At 44.8% G+C, this 27,039-nt stretch overlaps 1 protein-coding gene across 2 annotated transcripts in view; it reads left to right on the forward strand.

Annotated features, from left to right (window-relative positions):
- The window catches only part of FAM135B (family with sequence similarity 135 member B), a 1,359,155-nt gene that overhangs the window by 1,239,197 nt on the left and 92,919 nt on the right, over window positions 1–27,039 (forward strand). For both annotated transcript variants that reach the window (XM_078686705.1, XM_078686706.1), the window contains one exon: window positions 24,885–26,985. In XM_078686705.1, the coding sequence (XP_078542831.1) occupies window positions 24,885–26,985 (2,101 nt within the window). The remainder of the gene's footprint in view (window positions 1–24,884; window positions 26,986–27,039) is intronic.

The following is a 27,039-nucleotide window of genomic DNA, read 5'->3' on the forward strand; positions in this document are numbered from 1 at the left end:
CCAATTCACGGTGGAGGATGCTGCGAGGAGATACTTGTGGATGCTCATCACTATATGCGAAGAGCTGGTCTGGTGATGTGGACGGTTGTCGCTATAGTGTGAAGATCTGGTCGGGCGTCACAGATGGTCAGTCGATGCTGGAGCTTCACATTGGCTTTCACTGTGAGCTGTCGTTGCTATAGCATGAAGGGCAGATCTCACATTGCCGATCGTCACTGGCGGTTGTGGCACGCAGAGTCAGGCTCACTGGAGGTTCACGATAGCGGTGGTTGAGGGCAACACATTCTCACATGAACGGGCCCTTTGCGGTCTCAAAAAGCCCCAAACTTCCGGATTTTTACATTTCTTTCAGAGGAGTGCACTCTGATGCCAGCCAAGGGTCCAAGACATGGAAGGGCACCTCTTGGGGATCATGGATTCACTCTAGCAGAGGCCAGGAAGGCTCAGGCAGGTTCAGTTTCAGGTCCAACCAAGTCCAGTTTCAGCAGGTCACCATGGCAGTTGCAGGGAGGCCTCTGGTCCTTGTTGTGTCCCTGTAGCCCAGAACAGGCGGCCAGCCAACTGACCCTTGAAGTCACTGTGGTCTTCCTGGGAAAAATGAGATGGTCTTCTCTCCTTCAAGCAGCAAGGCAGGCATCAAGCAGCAAGGCAGTCCTCTGAAGAACAAGGCAAGCTTCAAGCATTAGGGCAGACCCCTGGTCGCAGCAGGGCAGCCATCAGAGAAAAGAGTCAGTCCTCAAGTAGCAGGGCAATTCTCTGAGTACAAGGAAGTCCTTATATAATCTTCCCAGGTTCAGGAGTGCAGAAAAAGGTAGTTGGTCTGTGGGTCCAATATTTTATACCTATTGCTTGCCTTTGAAGTGGGAGAAACGTCTAGTCTTCTGCCCACATCTGCTTCAGAAATTTATTTTCTCCCCTGCCCAGGCTCCAGGCACTCTAGGGCTAAAATAGAGTGGCATCAAGTTCTCTGAGGATGCTGATGCAGCCCCTTTGAAATGTGAGTGGGAAATGCAACAGCTCTGCCCCTCCCATCCTGGGAGGGTGGCCCAATGTTAGATCTTTCAGCCTTAGGGTGGTCTTTCCCCAAACATTTTGCCTTACTCCTCCATGTTTTTCTGATCTCGTTTTTGTTGGCCTTATGACTCTTTACCACTGCTAACCAGTGCTACATAGCGTTTGCTCACTCCTTAAAACAAGGCAACATTGGCATATCCTTCAATTGGCATATTTATTTTACTTATAAGTCCCTAGTAAAGTGGTACTACATGTACCCAGGGCCTGTATATTGAATACAACTACTGGGCCTGCAGCACTGATTGTGACACCCATTTAAGTAGCACCTTAAACATGTTTCAGGCCTGCCATTGTAGCCTGTGTGTGCAGTTTTGAACTACCATTTCGACATGGCTTAATAAGGCCCATATCTTCATTTTAATTACATATATGTTACTCTTAGGGTAGGCCTAAACAGCCCACAGAGCGGAGTGCAATGTATTTAAAAAGTGGGAGGAGTACCTTTAAGTTTTACATTTCCTGATAGAAAAAAAGGCCTACCTTGCCATAGGATAATATTGGGGTTACCTTCTTACATTTAATAAGGATAACTTCCTAATGGGAACACGTGACCAGTTCATTTTTTGTATATTTGGAGTAGTAATGAAAAATCATCTTTTATGACAAATTCAGATTTTGAATTACAATTTCTGAAAATGTTACTCTTAAAAAGTTGACATTTTCCTGGCATAACCTTTTAACGACAGCAGCCTGTCTCTGGGTCACATGTCTAGGACTAGTTGGCCTTTGTGTATTCCTCTGAGACTGCCACACATAATGGAGAGATTAGGTGTGCCTGGATGGGTAATCACTTACAGGATAGGCGGAGCAGAACCTGAATAGGCTGTGTCCTGCCTTCACACAAAGGATTGCATTCCCAGGTTTTCTTCTTCCCTGGCTCCAGACTAAGTAGCCTGGAGCCAGGGATGAAGAAAACCTGAGTACTTCAAGGGGAATCCTCTAGAAGCTTCTTCCACTTCAAAGAAGGCACCAGGTATAAAAATGATTGATTGATTGACCCCAGGCGCCAACTCTTCCGTACACTTCTGGACCTGTGGAAGACTCTGCCAGGAAGAAGAACCGCTGTGATACTGAAAGGACAGCCACTTTCTTTAACTACTGCCTTGAAGCACTGCTGCCTTAAAGGACTGCTGCCCTGTTGACCGCAACCCATGCTGCTCACTTGCCTGGATGAGAAGGACTGACCGGCAACCTGTACCAGGGACCACCAGTGTGACTCCAAGAGCTAGTCTCTTGTAACCAGCACCTAGATCCTGCAACTGTGAGTCTTACCCAGCAAAGTGTTGCCACTCCTGTCCTAGACCCTTGGAAATGGGCCTGAATGTGCTCTACAATCCTATCTGCTGTGCTTTGCAACCCTGAGCACAACCAACGCATTGCCCTTGCTGCGAGGACTCTCTCAGTGCAAGGAATCCATATTACCTTTGCAGCCCACAGCCACTTCAGAACCACCATTGCATGACGCATACCTGACACAGGCCCTCACATCACAAGTCTCTCATTGATGGCAGCCTCGATGTTGACGCAGGACTACCCTTCACAAGCTCTGCAACTTCTTGGGAACCAGTCGGGCCTAACTTATCCTCAACTCCATACTTTGCAATGCAGACCCCTTCATTAATGGCCTCTTCCTCGATGACAACACAGTACCCCGCATCACAGCTACTTGGAAACGTACTGCATGACGCATCTCCAACTTAAACCTCGCACCGCCTCTGGTGTACGACACAATCCTCAATGCTGGAACTTGCAACGCTTTGCAACCAGGATTAATGTACTCTTGTTCAGCAGGCTTAGCTGGGTCCCTGTGGCTGGCCCGCACTCCATCACAGTCAGCCTGAACTTGTGACTTTGTTCCCGTCCAGCACTACCAGATAACCACAGTAGCCACTTTGTGCTTTTAGCGCTATAGTCATTGAACTCTTTAAAATTAAATATCTCCGGTTCTACTAATTAGATTCTTTTTTCATTTTGGTCTTCTTTCACTTATTACATTTTACCCTATTTGTCTATGATTTTTCTTGTGTTGTATTTTCACTTAATTACTGTTTGAAGTGCTGCATAAATGCTTCTATACAATGTCTGTAAGTTAAGCCTGACTTCTTTGTGCCATGCTACCATAGCGTTGAACATTGGTTAATTGGAGTTTGCTTGTGATTTTACCCTGACAAGGATTGTGTTGGCTGCTTATGTAGGGTTTCACCTCCCACAACTAGTAATCCAGTTTCTTACAACTATCCTGCCAATACCTAGTCCCCCTTTGTCTTACTGGCTGGGAGGAATACACAAAGGCCAACTGCCACTCTATTCACAGCCATATGACCCAAGGCTGAATTCACCAAATGGTTAGGACAAGAAAATACCAACTTTCTAAACGTGGCATTTTCAAAATCTGACTTTATCATTAAAGAGGATTTTAAATTACAATTCTTTAGCGAACAAACATGATATTACTCCTGTTCCCAAACAATTGCCATCACTTAATACATGTATTAAGGTTACCCGATATTATCCTATGGGAGAGGTAGGCTTCACAGTAGTGAAAAACGAATTTGAGAGTTTTTCACTACCAGGACACATACAACTTAAAAGTAGAGGTTCAAAATGTTAAATACAATGCACCCTGCCCTATGGGCTGTTTAGGGCCTACCCTAGGGGTGACATATATATTAAGAAGCATTTGCAATGCAATCGGTCTCGCCTTTGGGACCTTATATGTATTTAGGTATGCAGCACATTACCCTGGGTGCTGACACATCTAATGTTCTTTAACATGGATGGAAAGTAAGTACCAAACTGCATGACACAGCAGGTATGAGAACACATGGAGAGAAACAGGGCACAAGTTTGTGGTGCATGCGCGTACACGGCGTCCACCCACTCTTTTCACAGGATGGACGCCGTCCAACCTGCCAAGAAGTTGGGCCCCACTGAAAGATGTTCTGAATACGTCCCGGTGTAATTTGAAAACACCGGGACACATTCAGCAGCGCCTGCACATTGTAGTCTGCTTTGGATCCACAACACCGTGCAGGCAGGAGGGTGCTCTCTTATTTCAGACTCCTGCAGGGCCCATGACAAAGGCCGAATCTGAGGGGTCATCAGGCCTCCTTTTGTCTCCTGGTTGGGAGAAGTCAGGAGCCTCACACCTAGAAGCAAATGCAGCAGAGGGGAAACAAAGGCTCACAACTTGGTAGCACTTCACACATACTTGAGAGGCAGCTTTTCACTTTGTTCAGGCTCTGTTTAGGAGATAGGCATGCACAGTAAGAATGTCATATGTGTAGGCCCTTCCCAGTATTAACATAAAATAACTAGGATTTATATAGTGCTTACTACCCCTGAGTAGGTGTTGTATTTATTTAACTATCACTATTTCTTCTTGTAAAGCACTATGGGTAGAGGAAGTTTACGCTTACAAAAGGCAACATTGTTTTATGGCTTACAATAGTGTGAAACATCTGGAGGGTTTCCCTGTATACTGGAAATGTGCTCCAATGTACTCATGTTAGACAACGGAGAAACAACCGCCCTCATCCTCCTTGACCTCTCGGCAGCTTTTGACACTGTATGCCACCGCACCCTAACAACCCGCCTCCTCAACACTGGGATCCAAGGAAAGGCCCTGGATTGGATCACCTCGTTCCTCTCCGACAGAACCCAGAGAGTCCGCCTCCCTCCCTTCCGCTCAGCAGCCACCAAGATCACCTGCAGAGTACCCCAAGGCTCCTCGCTCAGCCCAACCCTCTTCAATATCTACATGAGCCCCCTTGCCGCCATCGCATGCAAACACAACATCAACATCATCTCCTACGCCGACGACACCCAACTGATACTCTCCCTAACCAAAGACCCAGACACCGCCAGAACCAACCTCCAGGAAGGAATGAAAGACGTCGCAGAATGGATGAAGCTCAGTCGCCTAAAGCTGAACTCAGACAAAACGGAGGTCCTCATCCTCGGACAATCCCCATCTGCCTGGGACGACTACTGGTGGCCCACGGCGCTGGGTTCCACGCCAACACCCACGGACTACGCACGCAACCTGGGATTCATCCTGGACTCCTCCCTCGCGATGACCAAGCAAGTCAACGCCGTCTCCTCATCGTGCTTCAACACCCTGCGCATGCTCCAAAAAATCTTCAGATGGATCCCCACCGAAACCAGGAAATCCGTCACTCAGGCCCTCGTCACCAGCTGTCTGGACTACGGAAAAGCCCTATACGCAGGAACGACAGCCAAACTTCAGACTCGACTCCAACGCATACACAACACCTCCGCACAACTCATCCTCGACATCCCTCGCCACAGCCACATATCCGCCCACCTGAGAAATCTACACTGGCTCCGCACCCTAACAACCCGCCTCCTCAACACTGGGATCCAAGGAAAGGCCCTGGACTGGATCACCTCGTTCCTCTCCGACAGAACCCAGAGAGTCCGCCTCCCTCCCTTCCGCTCAGCAGCCACCAAGATCACCTGCAGAGTACCCCAAGGCTCCTCGCTCAGCCCAACCCTCTTCAATATCTACATGAGCCCCCTCGCCGCCATCGCACGCAAACACAACATCAACATCATCTCCTACGCCGACGACACCCAACTGATACTCTCCCTAACCAAAGACCCAGACACCGCCAGAACCAACCTCCAGGAAGGAATGAAAGACGTCGCAGAATGGATGAAGCTCAGTTGCCTAAAGCTGAACTCAGACAAAACGGAGGTCCTCATCCTCGGACAATCCCCATCTGCCTGGGACGACTCCTGGTGGCCCACGGCGCTGGGTTCCGCGCCAACACCCACGGACTACGCACGCAACCTGGGATTCATCCTGGACTCCTCCCTCACGATGACCAAGCAAGTCAACGCCGTCTCCTCATCGTGCTTCAACACCCTGCGCATGCTCCAAAAAATCTTCAGATGGATCCCCACCGAAACCAGGAAAACCGTCACCCAGGCCCTAGTCACCAGCTGTCTGGACTACGGAAATGCCCTATACGCAGGAACGACAGCCAAACTTCAGACTCGACTCCAACGCATACAGAACGCCTCCGCACAACTCATCCTCGACATCCCTTGCCACAGCCACATATCCGCCCACCTGAGAAATCTACACTGGCTCCCCGTCTGCAAGAGGATCACGTTCAGGCTCCTCACCCACGCACACAAAGCGCTACACAACAAGGGCCCCGAATACCTCAAAAACCCCCTCTCGTTCTCCATCCCCACCCGCCAGCTCCGCTCCGCCAACCTCGCCCTCGCCACCGTCCCATGAATCCGCAGAACCACCACCGGAGGAAGATCCTTCTCCTACCTGGCAGCCAAAACATGGAACTCCCTCCCCGCGCACCTACGACTGACCCAGGACCATTTCACCTTCAGAAAACACCTCAAGACCTGGCTTTTCGAGCAGTAGTGATCCCCCCCGCACCCTCTCCCTTCAGCACCTTGAGACCCTCACGGGTGAGTAGCACGCTCTATAAATGCACTGATTTTTGATTGATTGATTTATAGACATGCTGAACATATATGTGAAGGCTTAAGATCTGATGTCACTTCTTATGATACCACTTCTTGTGATGTCACGTGCTGTGATGTCACGCACCTTGATGTCACACACCGTGATGTCACTCAGCCTGAGGTCACTTGCATACTGATTAACAAGGTTAGTCTCCCCACTTCTTTTATTAGGACTTGTGCCCTGGAGAGAAATATTGCCTTTTACCAGGAAATCGTATAGTCCAAAGCTCTGTTTATAAAATCAGGGCCTTCAGTGGTCATATCACTGAAAATACAAGATTTGAAAAAAAAATTATTGTGTTTGGGTGCTCGTGGAAGACAATTTTTATGGTCTGGCATCTAGGGAATGCTTAAGTGATTCTGGTATTTTACTGACCTGCTGGTCATTTTCTATCAAGAAAGTTAAATATAGGCAGTTGCTAGAAAATTTTTTTAAAAAAAAGAAAGCCCCTAAGCAGAGAGCAGTTTTTGTATTTTACTGACCTCTGCTGGTCGTTATCTATCAAGACAGTTAAATAGAGGGAGATGAACAGTAAAAGAAGTCCCTAAGCGGAAGCAGCAAGTCCTAGGGCTGATCTCCACAGCCCACAAAGTACATACACATATCAATATATACTAAAGTATATACAAGCGGTCTTGAATGCTCGACCTAAAAAGGTACACAGTGTCTAATAGAGAATGGACCAGAAATAAGAGAAAGGGAATTCCTCTATGAGACACAGGTTCACAGGGATAAGAGGGCCTCAGAGAGTACACGATTCCGGAGAGTAAAGCAGGAAGAGATAGTAGGCCCAGTTCTGGCAATAAACTGTCATAAATGGTTAAAATAACATAAATGCGTTACTGTCACTACATTCCTGCAATTAAAAATGTTATCACACAAATCAGAGCGCCTTCAGTAGCTCAGCTATGGTGTCCTACAATCGCTTTGCTAGTACGTGGAGCATGAAGCGGTGGGTGAGCCACTGCTAGCTAGAGCCAAGCTCGAGCCAGAAGCCTGGCACTGCTTCAGTCTCAGCTCAAGGTCCTCTTGACCCCTCAAGTCCAAAACAAAGGTGCTCTTTCATGTGGCTACTGCCTGACACTTAGGCTGTCACTGCATGCACCAAGAACTAATGGTAAACCTTTGATGTAAAACAGACAAAAGAGAAACAAATACCCTGCTAGTGGTCGAATTGCACACTGTAAAACAAGAAATTCTGGCTTCCAAATTTTGATTTTTTTTTTCTCACAAAGACTCCTTTTTCTTCATTATCAAATGGAATAAAGCCTTCAGATACGTGCATTTAGGGTATGTGCTATACAAAAACCTGTTGTTTACTCTAATGTTGCTCCATTTGCAATAAAAATCTACATCATATGTGCTCCATTTACAATATCTAAAAAACAGATGTATGACGTTACAACGCATACTTTTACAATGCCTACCTTTACATCGCAAGTTTTACAACGCATACCATTACAACGCATAATGCTTTTGGGCGCTGGATAGTGAATAGTTTAATTTACTATTCCAACGCCAGTTCCCGTGGATAGTAGGGAAGGTGTTGGATAGTACATTAAACCTATTCCCTATCCTAGAGCGTCCCCCAGCGCTATGCGTTGTAATGGGTTGCGTTGTGAAAGTTGCGTTGTAATGGTAGTTTGTTGTAAATGTTTCGTTGTAAAGGCTGTATACCCTAAAAAACATATATAAAGTATACATGACAGATTACTTGCCTCTTAGTTCACTAACCGCATTGTCAAGAGGGTGGGAGGGAAGAGACAAGAGTGCGTTTAAATTATTGTCTTAAAAAAAAACTTTCAATCAATACTTCTTAATGCAGGGGCACAATTTGTGTAGTGCTGAAACGCACCTGCATGTTAAAAAATACTTTTTGTAATGAAAATCAAGTGAATCACATTTTAATGTGATGTTTGTTGTATGGTTTTTATATGGCAAATATTTCCAGGGCTCAAATTGTGCAGTGGCTCTTAGTACCAAGAGGCTCCGCTCTCCCATTTAATGTGCTGCCTTACCCACCTCAATGAGCATATTTCTTCAGTGTTTAGTTTCTGCTGTAGCTCAGTGGTCATGCACAATTAGGGTCACGGGGAGAACATGCACTGCAGCACTACACAGCATGTGCAAGCAGGTGTTCAAAGACATAGCCCCCTGCACTTCAAGCTCTGCTGAGGATTCACATTGAGCAGTGGCCTCAGCTTCCAGCCACCCATACCATAGATGAGGGCTGAGCCATACACCCGAGAAGGCCATCTAGTCTCGCAGCCAAAATCAGGAACCACAAACTCAACATCGTCTCCTATGCCGACGACACCAAACTGATTCTCTCCCTCACCTACGAACCCCAGTCGCCAAGAACAACTTCCATGACGGGATGTCACAACCCCCTGGATGAAGGACAGCTGCCTCAAGCTCAACTCAGAGAAGACCAAAGTCCTCATCCTGGGTTCCACCCCCTCTGCTTGGGACGCCACACTTTGACCTGCAGCACTCAGAATCCCTCTCCACACCCACAGACTGTTGTAATCCTACACAAGGAGGAGCACACACCAGGTAGGATAACATTTTCTTTATTCAGCAACTCCCCAAGAGCAGACAGACACTGGCTGCTCAGCTTCCAAACACTACATTCTCGATTCTAATCGAACCGCAATTCCTCACGTGCATCATTCCAAGCACGCAAGGAATTGCGGACGATCATACATTGTAACACAGACCACATACAAAACCTCAGCATCATCCTGGACTCCTCTCTCACCATGAACTGCTAGATCAACGCCATCTCATCATCCTGCTTCCACACGCTATGCCTGCTCCTAAAGATCTTTAAGTGGATCTCCACTGAGTCCAGAAAGACGTTCACCCACACACTCACCAGCAGCAGACTCAACTACAGCAACGCACTCTATGCCCCCATCACCCAGAAACACCTGAAGAAACTGCAGAACATTCAGAACACCTCCGCCAGATTCATCCACAACATCCCCCGCCACATCCACATCACTGGCCACCTGAGAGACCTCCACTGGCTTCCAGTCAACAAAAAAATCACCTTCAAGCTCCTCACACACGCCTACAAAACCATGCACAACGCAGGACCAGCGTACCTCAGTTACCACCTCACATTCCAAGTGCCCACCAGAGACCTCTGCTCCACCCAACTAGCCCTGGCCACCATCCCACGAATCTGCAAGACAACAGCAGAGGAAGATCCTTTTCCTACCTCACAGCAAATACCTGGAACACCCTGCCTCTCCGCCTCAGGCAATCACTGTCACTGCCTCAATTCATGAAGGACCTCAAGACTGGCTCTTCGACTGAAGCACCGGGTATACCGATGGATGACCCCCAGTGCCTTGAGACCCTTATGGGTGAGTAGTTGGGTGTTACAAGAATAATGATTGATTGATTAATACCACCTCCTGGTGAGTAGGGTCTGACTCCAGGCAGAAATTAGGACTGGGCATTAAATTAAGAGGGGCCCGCATTAGCCGAGCCGATAGCTAAAAAAGTGGACCACATTTGCAAATCAATATATAGGTGATTTGCAACAAAGTAAAACATTGCTCTCTGAGAATCCAGTCAGTGTAGCACTGGCTGCAGAGGAGAGAACAGAGCACGTTTTAGGAGGGCGAAGGTGGGGGGAGGGAAGGCACATAGTGTGGAGCGTGTGGATGGCAGGATGGCTGGTATTCTGTATTTTTTACATTACATTTTTTACACTTGAGAAAGGAAGGAGAGACAATGCTAAGAGTGGCTCCCCATTATTTCTCTGCCAGTGCATTGCAGTTGAAATTAGAAGCAGATAATGTCGGGCCATATGTAACAAAACATTATAGCTGGGTAAAAAGTGAAATATCTCTATTTTACACTCTTAGTACTCTGTAACTCTATATGTAGTAAACTGTTTTTGTACAGCACAGTACTTGTAATCACATTGCTTCCCCAACTTATTTTCTACACTATGGTATACATAATGTAACTAATATGTTATTCCCACAGAAGCCGGTTGTGCCTTGGAAGGATGACTACCATGTGACAGGTCACCTAATAAAATGTGGAATAATGCTGCCCTCTAGTGGTAATATTTAACAAGTACAAGACGGAAGAAGCGCTGAAAGCTGTCTTTCTTGCTTAAGAAAAATAAACCAGATAAATGGAAAAGTTAGTTGTATGGCTGAGCTGCCTGTTGCTGTTTAAATAGCAGGCCTTATTTTGCAGCATTTTTTGATCCTGGAAGGATCATAGACATTAGATTCTGAGTTAAGTCTTGAACCATGTGACCTGCAGGGTTATACAGATCCCTGCAGAGGGTACGTTAACATACTGGGCTATTGTGTAGCTCAGTGGGATTCTCAAGGAACTAATATTAATCTGCCTTATTTATTTCACTCCCTCAGATCTCCGCGGCTATAGTATCACATACCATGATACTTTTATTCGGAAGGTTCAACGATCCAAGGCACTGTCAAGTTGTGCTCAGAAGTATGTCAGATGCTCCTGATTGAAGCCGTTATGACATATCTCTGCAGTAGGCCTGTGAACCCGGCAGCTTAACTTTTACTCAAATGGGTTCCCTCCGTGATCCTCCTCTGCCTCCTCGCCTCACATGACGCCTGCAGCTGAGAAACAATGCAGCCTTGTGATGGGATATGAGGTCCCAGTCAGATGACTGGGACGGGCTGCCGGTGTCAACTTCTTCTCTAGCGCATAAAGTATTCTGCAAGATGAAAGGAGGCGAGGATGGAAACGGGCCTGTCACAGGGCCTGATAAACAGTTTCTTCTTGCACGTCCTGAACAACATTCACTTAGTTCACTCCGGCCCGATTCACAACATTTTACACGCCATAAAGAGGTCTGCCGTAATTCTAGGCCTTTCAGAGGGGCAGGTTCAGCCGGGACTCAGAATAGGCAATAATTAAAAAACCAAGCATTTGCAATGCAATAGGACTCACATTTATGTGGGACTTGTTGCATTGGAAATAGGATGGCAAGAAGGCTTGAACGGGAGTGGGGGGTGGGAGGGAGGGGCGAGAAGTCACGGACTGCGGGAAGGGGCAAGGGGGGAGAAAGGAAAGAAAATAGTGTTTGGAGTAAAGGGGCCAGTAGCCATCGAAGGATACAAACGAGGACATGGCTGGCATGAGGAGGGACTACCAAGGCTAAAACCAATTGGAAGGTAGCATTTAGGACCTAAGCCAATGAAAAAGATGGGCTAGGAGTGGCGGTGTTTCCGGAACCTTCCACACTATACTGAATACTGCATGCCTCGCAAAGCGAGCAGCACATGCGCTGCAGTGCTAGGCTCGACCTAAAAAGGGAAGTTTAGGCCTGGGAAAAGGTTTATTTTGCCACATCGAATACATCTAATGCAGTTTAAATCTGCACACAAGTGGCAATGACAGGCCAGAGACAAATTCTAAAGGGCTACTGGGTGGCAAAAAAGTGCTACAAGCCCACAGTAGCCTTTAATTTACAGTCCCAGGGTTCCCAAGCAGACTTTGTGGTGATTGCGGTACCCAGGCTTGTGAAATCCCACCTGGCTAAGGATCCTGCTGGCTGAGTCACAGATTTGGAGAGCGCGGCGTATTGAGCACTGGTGTCGATGTCCAGGTGAGGAGAAGGTGGGATGAGGAGTGGAGGAGGCCTGGGGGCCGTATCGTGTCCAGGCCTTGCACCTGTGGGTGGCACAAACTGTGCCCTTACCCATCCCTGTGCTGCAGAGGACCCACATTGCTGAGGACACCACACAAGACTGGTGGTGGACTCCACTATCTGGCTCAAGTGGCTGAGATCGGCCAGTGTTGGCACGGGGGTCATTCGGGTCTAGGCCCATGGGTATGCAGTTTGATCCACTGTTACTCACTGGGGAACACAGAATATGGCCGCCACTAGATCGGAAGAGGTAACCGGGCGGTGCTGCCATTCCTCGCCCCCTGTTAGTTTGCTTTTGGGTGTACAGGGGACTATGCCTTAGTCGACTTGCTAATCCTACAGCTCAGCACCATCTAGTAGCAGCTGCTGCTGTCCTCATCTGCTGCTGCCGGTTCCTCTGACCCGGAGGTCAGGTGTTTGAAGCCCTCCTCCACCCGCAGGCTCCTGCCTGTGCCTCATCCCTGGTGGTCTAGTGTTAGAGTGTCACTGTTCTGCTGCTTGACTGCTCTCCTGTCCCTCTTTTCTGCTGTTCCTGTCTCTCTTTCTGTTCTTCTCTGTTGTTCTTCTATTTTTGGCTTTGTTTTTTTTTATTTGCTTTGTTTGGCTTTGTTTTTTCAGTACCTTTTTCCCTGTCCTCTCCCTTGTTGCTGCATGCGATCCCCCACGTCCCCGCTCTTGTGTCCTTTACCTTGTTTCCTCCCTCCACCCAACTGTCCAACCCCGCATCACTACTTAATGGTGGCCGCTGTGTGGCCATGCCCAGCGGGCATGCTACTGGTGCACCAAATGCAAACCCATCTGCGTCCGTCCATGCATGGGCCACGCCCAGTGCCAGGGACCCTGCATCTTGGACACTCCACTGTTATGAGACCAGCACCCTTCTCACCCTCGACCTTGGACACAATGCCACCTTTCATCTAGCATCACCGAAGAGTACCCTTGCACTCTATGCCTGCTGAAACTGCAACCGCACCTTCTGCCACATCAACACACCAGCGCCTTTACCCACCCAGCCCACCAACAGCGCAACCGACCATCTCAACTGCATCCACTTCAACGTGCATTCCCTCCACAAACATGCCATAATCATCTAGGACCTCCTTGACGCCACCTCTCCTGACATCTCCTTCTTCACGGAAACCTGGACCAACCTCTGCTCTGGACCGAACGTCGCCATCGCTATCCCTGACGGCTACAAAATCACCCGCAACCACCACCCCGACCGCCCAGGAGGAGGCATTACCATTGCCTACAAAAGCATGCTCTGACTGACCACACACTCTAATGACCTAACAGCAACCATGGAACACCTCCACTTCCAGATCCGGACCAACACCAACACCACCCTCTGCAGCACCCTGGTCTACAGGCCCGCCAGACCCATAACCCCCAATTAACCAATGCCAGGATCCACAAGAAGGTCATTCTCCTACCTCTCTGCCAAGACATGGAACACCCTGCCCCTAAGGCACTCCATGTCGCTGACCCAATTCAGGAAGGACCTCAGGGCCTGTCTCTAGAATGATCCTCCGCCCAGTCCGACCAGCAGCTTGTCCACCAGTGCCTTGAGACCCTCATGGATGAGTGACCAAGCTATATAAGTCCCTGATTGATTTATTGATTTCCCTAAGTACTGCCCAAACGAAGATTCCTGGCTAACATACACCTGACTGGAGGAGAGGGGCTGGCTGGCCACACTGCGCTGCACCGCCTGGGCATCTGGCGCAATATAGGGCACCTGCACACAGGGTCGGCGTCGAAACCTGGCAGCCCCTCCGTGTCAATGGACCGAGCAGCTGGGGGTCGCTGACCACCGGGGCAAGTGACAGCAAATACCATGGATGCCCAAACTAGCCTCTGTACTCGTGGCTGTGGAGAAAATAGGTACCTTCCTCGAACAAACGCACACTTCCCTTGAGAGCCGCATCAACAAAATCACAGTCAACTTCCACCTGGAGCACACAGATCCCCGAAAGCTGACTGACAAGGTACACAACATTGAGCAAGAACTGGCCGAAGTCCACCCTATTACCCGGAATGCAGCATTAGAGGTACAGCAGCTAATGGCAATTGTGAAGTCACTAGAAAAAAGAACTGAGGCTGTGGAGGGCCACTCCTGGCAGAACAACATGCAGGTTGTAGGTCTGCCCGAGGGAGCAGAAGGAGGGGAGGCAGTGGCATACATATACTGAGTCATGGTTGTGTGATCTACTGCAAGCAGTTGCACTCTCCCCATTCATTTTTTTGGAGCAGTCCCATCAAGTGCCAGTGAGCCGTCTGCTGCCAGGGACAGGTCCTAGTCCCTTACTCTTTTGCCTCCAACTGGGATTGTGACGCTGTACTGAGGGAGGTACACAAGCTGGGGGCGAAGAAAGTGGAAAACACCACAGTACTTTTCTTTCCTGACTATGCCACCAGGGTGCAGAGGCAGAGGGCGTCATTTCTAGTGGTTAAGTGATGCCTCAGAGAGTTGGGCATGACATACTCCCTCCTTTTCCCGGCAAGGCTGATGGTGTTCTCAGAAGGTAACATGCGATTGTTTGATGTTGCTGAACAGGTCTGGACCTGGCTGGAATCTACTGGTTGCCAGGAGGTGCGGACAGGGAGCGAAGGGTCTGCTCAACAAGCTGACATTTGCGGAAGCAGTCGTAGTGGGAGGCGTGGGAGACAACTACAAGCCACCCCCAATCTGGAGCAGGTTATACAAAAGAGGCGGAATGTGCTGCATACGGCGACGATGATGCACAATTGCACTCAGAGACAGGATACCAACGCTTCCCCTGAACTCTCCCCCAGAGACAATGGCTCCACTGTGAATCCATCTGGTGCACAGTCTGGACAGACCCCAAATGTGACTCTGCAGACAGCAGATAACCTCATTGAATATTTACTGGTTGTGCGTCTCTTATTCTGCCACGGTACCAGTCAGCTCCGGAGAGTCTCTGATTTCCTGCTGTTCCTGGTCTCCAGCTTCCTGTTGCTGAAGTTCTGATGTAAAGTTGTCAGCACTTAAAGGGATGGAGCAGTTGTTTAGGTGAGCGATGCCATCTTTTGGAAAGCACACAGCCACCGAAGGTAAAGAGTAGGATGTGAAAAACCACAAGTCTCAGCATCCTTGGTAATGAAGTTACCGGATTAACCGGAAAAGGCACACCTGAAGCCTCTTAATTAATGCGGTGCAAGGTACTGTGGACAAATCCAGAAACTACTGTGTTCTTTTTAAAACTGCCTCTGATGAAAGAGCATGACTGCTCTGAAACGCGTAAGGCGGATGGACAGAAATGGCCAGAGTTGTAATCCTGCGTTGTGAAAATAAAGGGATGTGTCTCACCGGCTGGAGGAGTGCGCCTCTAAATGCATGGGCATTCTTTGGAAGATTTACGAGCGGCATGTCCAAGCCGCTGGAGATCGCACCACCCCAGTGAAAGCAGAATGGGGCTCTGATTTCCGAAATATTCGGGAGTAGAAGGCGCAGCTGTTTCTTCATTTCAACGCAGAATTACAGCCCTGGGGCCCACTGGAGGGCGAGAATTGGTCCATGCCATCTTTTGGAAAGCACACAGCCACCGAAGGTAAAGAGTAGGATGTGAAAAACCACAAGTCCCAGCATCCTTGGAAATGAAGTTACCGGATTAACCGGAAAAGGCACACCTGAAGCCTCTTAATTAATGCGATGCAAGGTACTGTGGACAAATCCAGAAACTACTGTGTTCTTTTTAAAACTGCCTCTGATGAAAGAGCATGACTGCTCTGAAACGCGTAAGGCGGATGGACAGAAATGGCCAGAGTTGTAATCCTGCGTTGTGAAAATAAAGGGATGTTTCTCACCGGCTGGAGGAGTGCGCCTCTAAATGCATGGGCATTCTTTGGAAGATATATATATATATATATATATATATATATATATATATATATATATATATATATATATATATACATACAGAGATTCCAAATTGCTGACTCGCGCTGTATCGAGCACCACTCGCCGCAACACTGGACACAGACCCAAAGTAAGTGCTGAAGAAGATTTTTATATATATATATATATATATATATATATTACCTACTGCCGGGCGCCAGTAGGTAGTTATAGTTAGGACCTACTTTCCATAGGAAATCCACAACATTTTATTTGGAATAACTTTGGCGCTGGTGGACGAATCTTTGCGAATTTCTCCAAGAAAATGGCCTGCTCTGCTCCGCTCCTTCCCTGGGAGTTTGGGGGTGATTCGTCAAGTGGGGCCCGAGAAAAAAAGGGGGTCCCAAAACATGTTTTCCCCATGCAATTTTCCATAGGGACCTTTAGCCAGGGCTACAGCCCGAACGGCTGAACGGAATTACACCAAATTTGGCAGAGATGTAGAGTTTGGTATGCAGATTGTGCGTTTTATTAAATGGTGTAAATCCATTCAGTAGTTCCTGAGAAAATCAAAAGTAAAATCATAATGATATCTATAGACGACGTACTGCTCGCCTACGGAAATCCGTTCCATTACGAGCACAAGCTGCATGCTGATTGGATGTCAACTGTCTGTCAACACTCCAAACCAGGATGTGTTGGCTGCCATCTGGTGCCTCGGTAGAACTGAGTCACCTTAAAACAGTAAAACAAAGTTGAAAAATAAGGAAAGGGAGCAAGGTAGAAACATCCTGACCCTCTAGGCCTGCTCAGGGGGTCCCACATGGATTTTTTTTCAAAATAAGAAATCGTGGAGTACGTGTATTGTACGCGTACGTGGTGGAAAAGGAAAAAAAAACTAGAAGTCAGTTTTATTCTTAATTAGCCCCGAGGGGGGGCTAAATCCCGGGGGCAATTTTTTTCCATAATGGGGGGCTTGTAAGGGCTCCCGAGACCCGGGGAAAGCCATCCCCTGGGGTTTTATTTTGAAGTATGTGGGGGGTCACGGCCCCCCTCCGTGCAGCCTTGAGGACTGGCACCCCCTCGGGGCTTTTTTAAAAATATGTTTTAAAAAAAAGAATGTTTTCAGCTCCCCGTCTGTCGCCCCCCCTACACGTCCCGGGGACCACCAGCTTCCTGGGGCAGTAATATGTAAAATGACCTTCCAGCCCCAGGGACCAGCATTCCCCGGGGCTTTTTAATGTTGGAGAGGGTCGCGCGGCCCCTTCCTGGAGTCCTTGATGGCCCTGGGGACTACCCACCACCCAGGGCCGGCTCTTGCAGTGTCTCGGGGTGCCTATATTTCTATGATAGTATGTAAAACTTTCCGTTTTTTGTGTGCACCAGTTGTACTCTCTACGCATGCGCAGGCTCGTTTCCAAGCCCACGTTTCTTTCTTTTTCTTCAAGTTTTCCAAGCAAACCTCTTCTTGTTTCAGGTATTAAATTTGCCGCTTTCTTTACCCGGGCCGTGTGTGTCATCCGCTGCTATACTTTTGTCATATATTAATAATTCTATTCTATCTATTTTTATTTGAAACGTATTGCCGAGGCGCCAAACGTTGATTACATACTCCGTCCACCGCCATTTTAGTAGTTGTCCTCCGTTATTTTTATTATACCTGTTACTTTCCTTTTACCCTCCGCCTATCTTCTCTGTGATCGATGAGATTTCCTGCCACAGACACCATGGTGTTTGTCCTTGGCCTCTGATGTTATCAGACTTGGTCACACGCATATCTAAAAACTAATTTGAAGCACGTAAGCCACATCCATTACAACACGTGCTCGTCTCCACAAAGCCAGTATCATGCTTATGCCTTTATCATGCGTGGTAAATGTATACTAGTTGTAAAAGCATGCATGGTAAAGGCATGCGTGGTAAAGCCATATGGGTGCTAATGAATTTGTGGTGACGATCACGCGTGGTTATGACCGCGTTGTAATTTCCCCTGGACACTGCAGGAACGGGTCTGGGTGTGGCGGACTCCAGGGCATCAGGCGGTGGGCCATGCAGCCTCCCTCACACTATATAGAAATCTCCGGGGGTGGTCATTTTCGTGGTTTGAGGGGCGTCATTGAGGCCCATATAGCTAACTTTGTAGGGGGGTAGGTTTGCACACGAAAATGTTGGAAGAGGTTTGTAAATGTGGTACACATTGTTTTACTTTGATTTCCTTTCCATGTTGTAGTCAATCCAGAGAAAATATAAGTTATTGTACAGCCAGTACTTTTTAACCCTACTGTCAAACATCTTACTATAGTATTTCAAATTATACCAGGAAAACACAACACTACATGGACCATATTTCCATTGTAGTGATTTCTTAGTTCCAGGTTTAGTTGTCAGATTGGCACACACACTCCCTCCTGGCTGGTATACACCCACACCACAGGCATCCAGTACATAGTCACTACACACATGACTCTATCTACAAAAAAGACGGAGCATACAATGCCCTCAGGGTCGCGCCGACTCCTCGTGACCGTTATGTTCCAATAGAGCATGCGCAAATGAAATGGAAAACATTAGGGGTACACGGACTGATGGTGGGCGTGGTGAGGCGTATTGTGCGCATGCGCACCATTAATACACGTGCGCTGAGTGAAAAGGGTACACAGGTCAATGGGGCACACTCCTCGATAGAACATCGGCATTGCTTTTATACATGGGGAGATGCTAAGTTGCATGTTTGGATTTTGAAAGTGAGAACATATTTCACTGTTGTGTCTTTGAAAGTTCAAACTAAGTTTGCTATGGGAGGGCGGGAGCCACAAGACTTTTCATAGCAAACAGGAGTATCCCGGGTGTAGGCACCCCGGGACATTGCAGGAACCAGCTCTGGGCATGGAGGTCTCCAGGGCTCTCGAGGGCACCAGGCAGAGGGCCACCGAGCCCGTATCACACAACACAGAAATCTCCGGGGGTTGGTTGTTCCCGGGGTTTGAGGTGCACACACTTTTAATATTTTACGGGGGGGGGGGCGTGGACGTGCAAGTGGCTCAAGGGGGTTGAAAATGTGGTACAGTGTTTTCTTTTACTTTGCTTTCCTGACTAAGGGTAAATATAACGGTTTTTGTACAGCCAGTACCTTTCTGCCTGTTACCATAGTAACAGTTCATGGAACACTTGTCTGAGCACAGAGGTTAGAAGTTCACCACAATATGTTGCTAATTGAAATAGGTACTGTGCTGGAGATTTATATTTTTTCCATAGGAACCGTTAGTCGTACAAGAAGTCAGTGGAAAACTTTTGTTAGGGATTCCTTCCTGTTCGGGGAGTATTAGGGTAACGTGCTCCAAGCTGGACTTTACGAAGCTTAATGTTCATTGGCTGTGAAGTATTAAAAGTAGGAGGTTTGGCACTCATTCCTTGCTCGTCTGTGGAATAACATGGACATTGTATTGGCTAAAGTTTTCCGAGCACAAGTTTGCTCCTTATTGGGTGGGAACGGTACACTGTTGTCAGTGATATTGTGATGCATTTTCCAAAAGAGTATGGGGAAAGAAAGTAGTAGAGGGCAGGTTAGGAACACTATTAACTCTGTACAGTGCCCATAAGGTGGTGGAGAGGGATTATGAGGAAAACAATTTTTTTATATGTTTCAAGGGCCATTTATATAATTGTCGTGTGGTGTATAAATTACGGCGGAAAAAGGACAGGGTCTTGCGCTGTTTTTTTTTAATCAAGTTTGTAGGTGACGTACTTCTTCGGAGTACTATTTACTTATAATGTGGTGTTTACTTTCCTGATGGGGAGGTGTGGTTGCGCAGCAAAAAATTCAGTCTAGGTTTGAAACAGTTTTTATTAAGCAAATACAAATAAACTTTCTTCAGAAACTGTTGCTGTATATATCAAAGGGGTGACAATTAAAAATGGAATTTCATAAAATATCAGTTAAGCGTGACTATATACATCTTTTTTGTGCTACAGTTTGTAAAAGTGTTGCCCCACATTCTTGATGATGTAAGAGGGCATCAGTTACTTTTAGATATACTAGAATAGAAGTGCTACAACAAACACTCCCGCACTACATTATCTCAGATCAAGAGAACAAGTAAAAAACAGTTAAATATAATGATTTCATATTACATAGAAATGCATGCATTCATTTTTTTCAAATTTGTATTCTGTAAAATTCAAGAACGTGCTGTCGTAGTGCTTAGAGGTTGCAGACTGTTCCGCTAATAAATCACATACTCACTAAAGAATATATAGGATGGTACTCTTATAATATAAAGTACAGGTCCCATATATTCTTTAGGGAGAAGGTGAATAGGAAGCGCAAATAAGAATAGAAATTAGAAAATAACATTCAGAAATGTTGGGTTTATGAAATATTTAAAGTAACAAAGTATGCATGAAAGCTATATTTTTGTGTTCTACTGTATCAAAAAATATCTGATCAAGTAGTTTTTTATATTTGAAAGATATATTATAGATGGCGCTGAAAAATCTCCCATTCCTCTTCTGTAGCAATAGGACAATCTATTATAATATTACGATTGATACCATTGTTACAGTAAAAAGAAAAGGAAAATAAAGTTATGTATTTAACAAAACATCCACAATGAAATACTTTTGAGCGGTAATTATTTACTGAACTTCTTTTCTGCGGGAGGTGAAAAAGTTTGATCTTCGTGGTGACTTGTCATAAACTCCTCTGAGATCATGACGGTGAGAATAATAATATGTATATATTCTCACTGCACATGATCACAAGGGGAAAATAGATTGAAAACCGCAAGCCGGTAAGGTTGCTTACTTATCGTTACTCTTTGTGACGATGGATCGTGAACTCCACTAAGATCACCAAGACTGTTAGTGTTATAATATACATATTAACAGTATGTGATCTCTAGGGGAAAACACATAAACAAGCGGAAGATGGTGACATTGATTGTAAATGTTTAGGGTTTGCGTCGACTGGTCACCAACACCTCTCAAGCGAAGTACAGTGTCAATATTATAATATAAAAAGTCACTATATGTAAGGTGAAAGGAGCCAGAAAAGGAGCAATGTTTGTTATAGTCTATCTGTTTCTGAAAACAAGCTGCTGACGTTACAGAGAAAAAGCGAAAAACATGCAATAACATTTGTTTCTAGATATAAATGTTTAAATATTGACAAATAGCAGCAAATTATAAGTAAGTACTATGCTATATTGAAACAACTTACAACGCCGGAATATGTTTGTTGACGCAAAAAGAGAATCCGATGCTAGAAAACGGAACCTGAAACATAGATTGGCGACTCAGAAATAACTCGCAAACACAAAACTAATTGCACAGTAGGTGTGGTTTATATAGTTTTTGGTTGCTTAGTAGTCTACGGAAGGAAGCTGTGGGTCCGCCTATTTAGATGTCACGTTTTGCAGTTTACACGTGCTCACGTTTTAACTGTTTTTCTTCTGCACGTGTTTGGAAAAGTTACAAACTTTGAAGCTGTAAAGGTTTCGATTTCGATCGTAACACGTATAAGGTATTATTATCTACATACGTTGGAGAGTTTAAAAAGTGTTACTCGGTAAACTGTGTTCTTTGCATTTTCATGATTAAAAACATCTAAATAGAAGACATAAAAAAAAATATTGTTATCATTAGAAAAAAAAAGTATTAATATTTGTTATTATTATGCTACTTAATTTAAAAAATGCTAGCATTTGTAAATCGTAAACCTATCCTCGGAAAGGTGTGCTGGCGCTTGGGGCGTTGGGAAGATTAATAAATAATAAATGCCCTTTTCTATGCACCTGTAAACTTGGCTTTTAAACTTTCAATTGCCCAATCTGTATCTTTACACTTCCACCAAACAATCTGTCACTGCTGCTTTAGTTTTGTAGTTACTCATTCATCGGTATGTAGTAATCCATTCACTACATTAAAACACTAATGGGCACATATACAATAACTGGCATATCCCCAGGAATATGCCAGTTATTGTGCACTGTGACACCACCACCATGGATGCGCCATATTTAAAATGCGGTGCCCCGTGGGACAAAAACGGCACATGGCTTTGCGTACGCTTACGGTGTGCTTACTGTGCTCTTACGATGCGAGTACGTATGACATCCCGCCGCGATTTGCGTAATTGCTTTAAAAAGTAATATAGGCTTATTAAAAGTTAAAAAAACGATTTTCATAGTTATCTAGATAATGTCTTCTCTTAGTATGTACATTAAATACTTAAACAATTAAAAACTTTCGCGCTTTCGCGTACGCGGCGCAGTACATGACGTCACACGGAAGCGTTGATGCGACGCGTAACGTCAAAGCGTATTCGTAACGTATGCGCAGGTACTCACAGAGTACGATTTGCCGTACAAAGTATGGTGCGATCACCATACGCGTACGGTACGATTATCCCCCAAAAAAACAAAGAAAAAGGAATTAAATAGAATTTAATTTTAATATATTGAAGAAAAAAATTATTAATAAAAAAAATATTTTTCAATTTACTTTTGTTATTATTTTACATTAGGAATTTGCAATATAACTTTCAAAATATATATATATATATAAATATTTATAAGAAAAATGTAGGAAATTAGTATAAAAAGAAAGTAATACAAAAATTAATCCATTTAAAAATTATCATTTACAAAACCTTTGAAATTCACTGAAAAAACTATAGGTTTTACACACGTTATAGTTAGGAATTAGCATTTAAAAAACCTTGCAAATTCACTGAAAAAAAACATAGGTTTCACACATGTTATTGTTAGCTGGACATTTCACTCATACAACACCATTCAAATTCCCCCGTTATAGTTAGGTTAGCTAACTATAACTCGCGCGCCCACAATGCACTGCTGATGACATCACATATTACATCACTCATGACATGGCCAGTGACATAACTCATGACATCACTGATGACATCTCAAATGACATCACTGATGACATCATCCTTGTGAAAGAGTGGCAGACCTCCTCTCACCCTAATATTACCTTTGATACACACATTCAAAAATAGAAACTAAAATTTTTTTTAAAATGGAGATACCAATACCAGTTATAACAACCTATTCAGTAATTCCAACTTCTACATACACATCCACTCATTCACCAATAGTTCTATATAGTAACTCATACATGTACTCACTCATCATATGTACTCATACACCTATACATCCTGTTACACACCGATACTCATCCATAGAGTTGGTCACACACATACTCACCGATGAAAATAAACTATAAAACATCCATTTACTTGCATATACAGCTATACACATACACCACTACACAAACTTCTACAGAAACGTACACATACTTACTCTCTTAAACAATCACTTATAGAAACACATACTTATTTATACAGGAACTCTTTTAAACTCTCCCTCGCACATATACTCACTTATATACATCAATACTCACATATACTAGTTTAAAACATATGTAGTTACTCATAAAGATACTATTGAGACAGTCATTCACTCACTAACACACCCATACACACACTCATCCATCCATGCAGTCCTGCACATATGCTGTCTTCAAAACACATACAAACAGTGAGTCACTCATTCATGCATCTATGCGCTAAGTAATATCCCCCACCGAACCATACAGCATACTGATACTCAAAAAACAAACTAATAACCCATATACACACTTATGTAGCTACTCACCAACCCTTGCAGCCACTTATACACAAATTGAGACACTGATATAGATATTTAAATATTTAAACATTACTCGTTAATACATGTATTCACTAAGATACACTTAATAAGTCAGCTATACTATCAATTTTAGAAAAAAAACATCCATTTAGACACTTATTTACCTATTTATACTTCCATCGACCTTTAGATATACGTAGAAAAAAATATGTATTTTTCATAAAGCCACACATTCACTGGATGATGTCATCAGTGATGTCATTTGAGATGTCATCAGTGATGTCATGAGTGATGTCACTGGCCATGTCATGAGTGATGTAATATGTGACGTCATCAGCAGTGCATTGCGGGTGCGTGATTTATAGTTAGCTAAACTAACTGTAACTGGGGAATTTCAATGGTTTTGTATGAGTGAAATGTCCAGCTAACTATAACATGTGTGAAACCTATTGTTTTTTCAGTGAATATATATATATATACTGGTATAAGGTTGGATAAGAGTGTTTGCCACAAGCCAGGTTTCTTGGAGTTTCAAAAGTTAAAAACTATTTACAATGTCTCCCAGTCAAGCTGTCTTCCCAAACCAAGAGACAAAGTCTTATGTACTTCTCGTTTACCTAGTTCCAATCATTACCCCAGCCTACATTGGTATTAGAATTGACTTCATGTTGCTCATTTGACAGCAGAGTTGGGCCAGTTGGAGATAATGGTCATATATGCCATTTGATACTGTCGCAGAAATAGAGTTTTTCTTTTATCCTAAATTGCTGATCAAGGAATTGTAGCTACATTGATTTTTGCTCCACATGGTTATAAGAGGTCCCACCTGTGTAGGAACCAGATCCCTATGGTTCATCAAAAAGGACAGTTGCTTCTGCACATTGGGGGTAGTGGCACTAAGGTTGGGACCCTCACAGAAAAGTATTCCAATATTGTGAAGGTAACATTGAAGCAAAATCTATATCTAGATCACAACAAACAAATCTCTGCAGTTAATGAAGATTTATATTTTAAGAATTTTACATTTATGTACCAAGTGCATGTATTATGCTGGTTTCTCTGTGTTGGTAATATCATAACATTATTATATCTGTTTTCTGTCAGATGAGGATCTGGACCTTTGCTCAAATTGTGTATCTCCTGTTACAAGCAGTATTGACCTCAGAAGGATGAGGAGTGACATGATGCTTGGTCAAAAGGATGAAGAGACCATGAAGGATGATGACCTCAGTAGAGGCTCCTCTGACCTTAGCAGTAATAGAGGAAATCACTTGTTTACACCTGAAGCTATTTGCAGCAGTACAGCAACCAATACTTGCACTGAATGCCAGTTTGATATACCAGAAAATACAATCAGTAGGATTGACCCATTACTAGGGAATGCCCTCTGTACAAGAGAAGTCACTGATGACAGAGGGCTACAAGATTTTTTGAATTCTGGTGTAGCGGGCCAAGAAGACAAATCTTGTGTTGAGACTCAGGAAAAACGAACTCGAACTGGAGTGACCTATATAGAAGTGAAACCTGCAACCAAGGATCCATACCGTGGAGAGGAAGTGTTTGTAATAAGCCCTTCAAAGAGGTCTACAGCATCAGGAAAAGGTAGCGTGTTGCTCATGCCTGCGTTAATGGAAACAAATATACTTAGAGATGAAGAATATTTTGGAAAATCTAAAACCAGCACCAAAAATGATTGCAAGAGCATCAATCAAATAGATATTCAAACTGACACTACTGTTTTTCCAGTTACCAAAACATTAACAAAAAAAGAAAATTTGGAAATGCCAAACAAGTCAGTGAAAGACATGTTGGATGTTAAATCGTGGATTAAAGACAACCATTCTAGCGAAACTAACGTGAATCATTTTAACTCTGGATTCATAAAACGGTCATCATCATTGATTTCGGACTCTGGGATTGAAAGCGAGCCAAGTTCAGTAGCATGGTCAGATGCACGTAGCAAGGCTCTGGATTTACCTAGTGATCGCGAGCTTGTGCAGCAATTGGTGAAACGAGTCACCAGACACAGAAACTCTTTTTCCGGAGGTCACACCGGGAGTAATATGAGCTTACCTAGCGGAATCCAGGCCTCTTTGACCTCAATTAGTTCTCTGCCTTTTGAAGAAGAAGAGAGGGATGTTCACCCCAATAAGCTGACAAAATCAGTGTCGGCCCCACAAATAAACAACCCGAAAGAGACTGATGTAAATACAGGGATTTCTAGGCAAGAGCTAGATCTCTTAAATCCTTTAAATGGGAATTTGATGAAATATGGCAAAGACTGCCCAAATGAAGCCTGGTCAGTAATCCAAAAGGAATCCAATGGAGAATTATCAACATTAGGAATAACTAAGGGTGTTTCACTTGACACTGTCATTCCACATTCAAATGAATTGGAAGACTCAAAGATTGTGACCAAATGTACTGTGAGAAACCAAAGGTTAAAATTGACTGCTAGACTCTTTGATTCACAGCAAGTTGTCAATACCAGTGGTTGCACCTCAAAGGAAAGGAGCAACATGCTGGACTCAGAACAATATGGCAATCATTTATTAGAGTCACATCTTTGTTCACCTAAGGTACGGCCTGACCCAGATAGTTCTTTGCCAGATGCTTTGCACCTAGACATCTTTCCTAGCGTGGCCCAGCAAAACATTGAACATTGCCTCAGCTCAGTTCACAAAGTGCCAGGTTTTTCCTACACACTACCTTCCCCAGTGCAGTCTCTGGTAGACTGTGACAGAGACCAGGAAGTGGATGATAATGCTGCTACAATTAAAGAAGCTGTATCCTTAGAGGAAGTTCATTTATTGCAGGAAATTGAACTCAATGATGCTCCCATCAGAGATGCCTCAGAAGATATGTATGACAGCCACTTGTACATGCACAGAGGCAACAATGAGGATAACCATGGCAGTAGTGGGGTTAAACCCCTACCTCTGGCTATTGAAGGAGACTATCTAGGCTCTAACAGTAACGCCTTAGCGCTAGAAAGTAGAAAAGCTGTTGAGGCAGCTAACCTCTCAGTTTCATGTACAGCTACATGTCTGCCCTTCTCATCAGTACTGAAAGAGACTCCTGCCATGGTTGGATTTTCTTCAAAGCAAACATCTTTTCCAATTACTCACCAGCCTTTGGGCTCCTTTGGATCCATCTCCTATAGTTCAATCAACTTTGATCGGGAGATCAATGAAAGAATGATTAGGTAAGAAACTTAATTTTCATGATTCATATAATGGTGCTTAAAACGTATGAATGT

The sequence above is a fragment of the Lissotriton helveticus genome, chromosome 4_1 (genome assembly GCF_964261635.1).
Source record: "Lissotriton helveticus chromosome 4_1, aLisHel1.1, whole genome shotgun sequence".
In the NCBI taxonomy this organism is placed as follows: domain Eukaryota; kingdom Metazoa; phylum Chordata; class Amphibia; order Caudata; family Salamandridae; genus Lissotriton; species Lissotriton helveticus.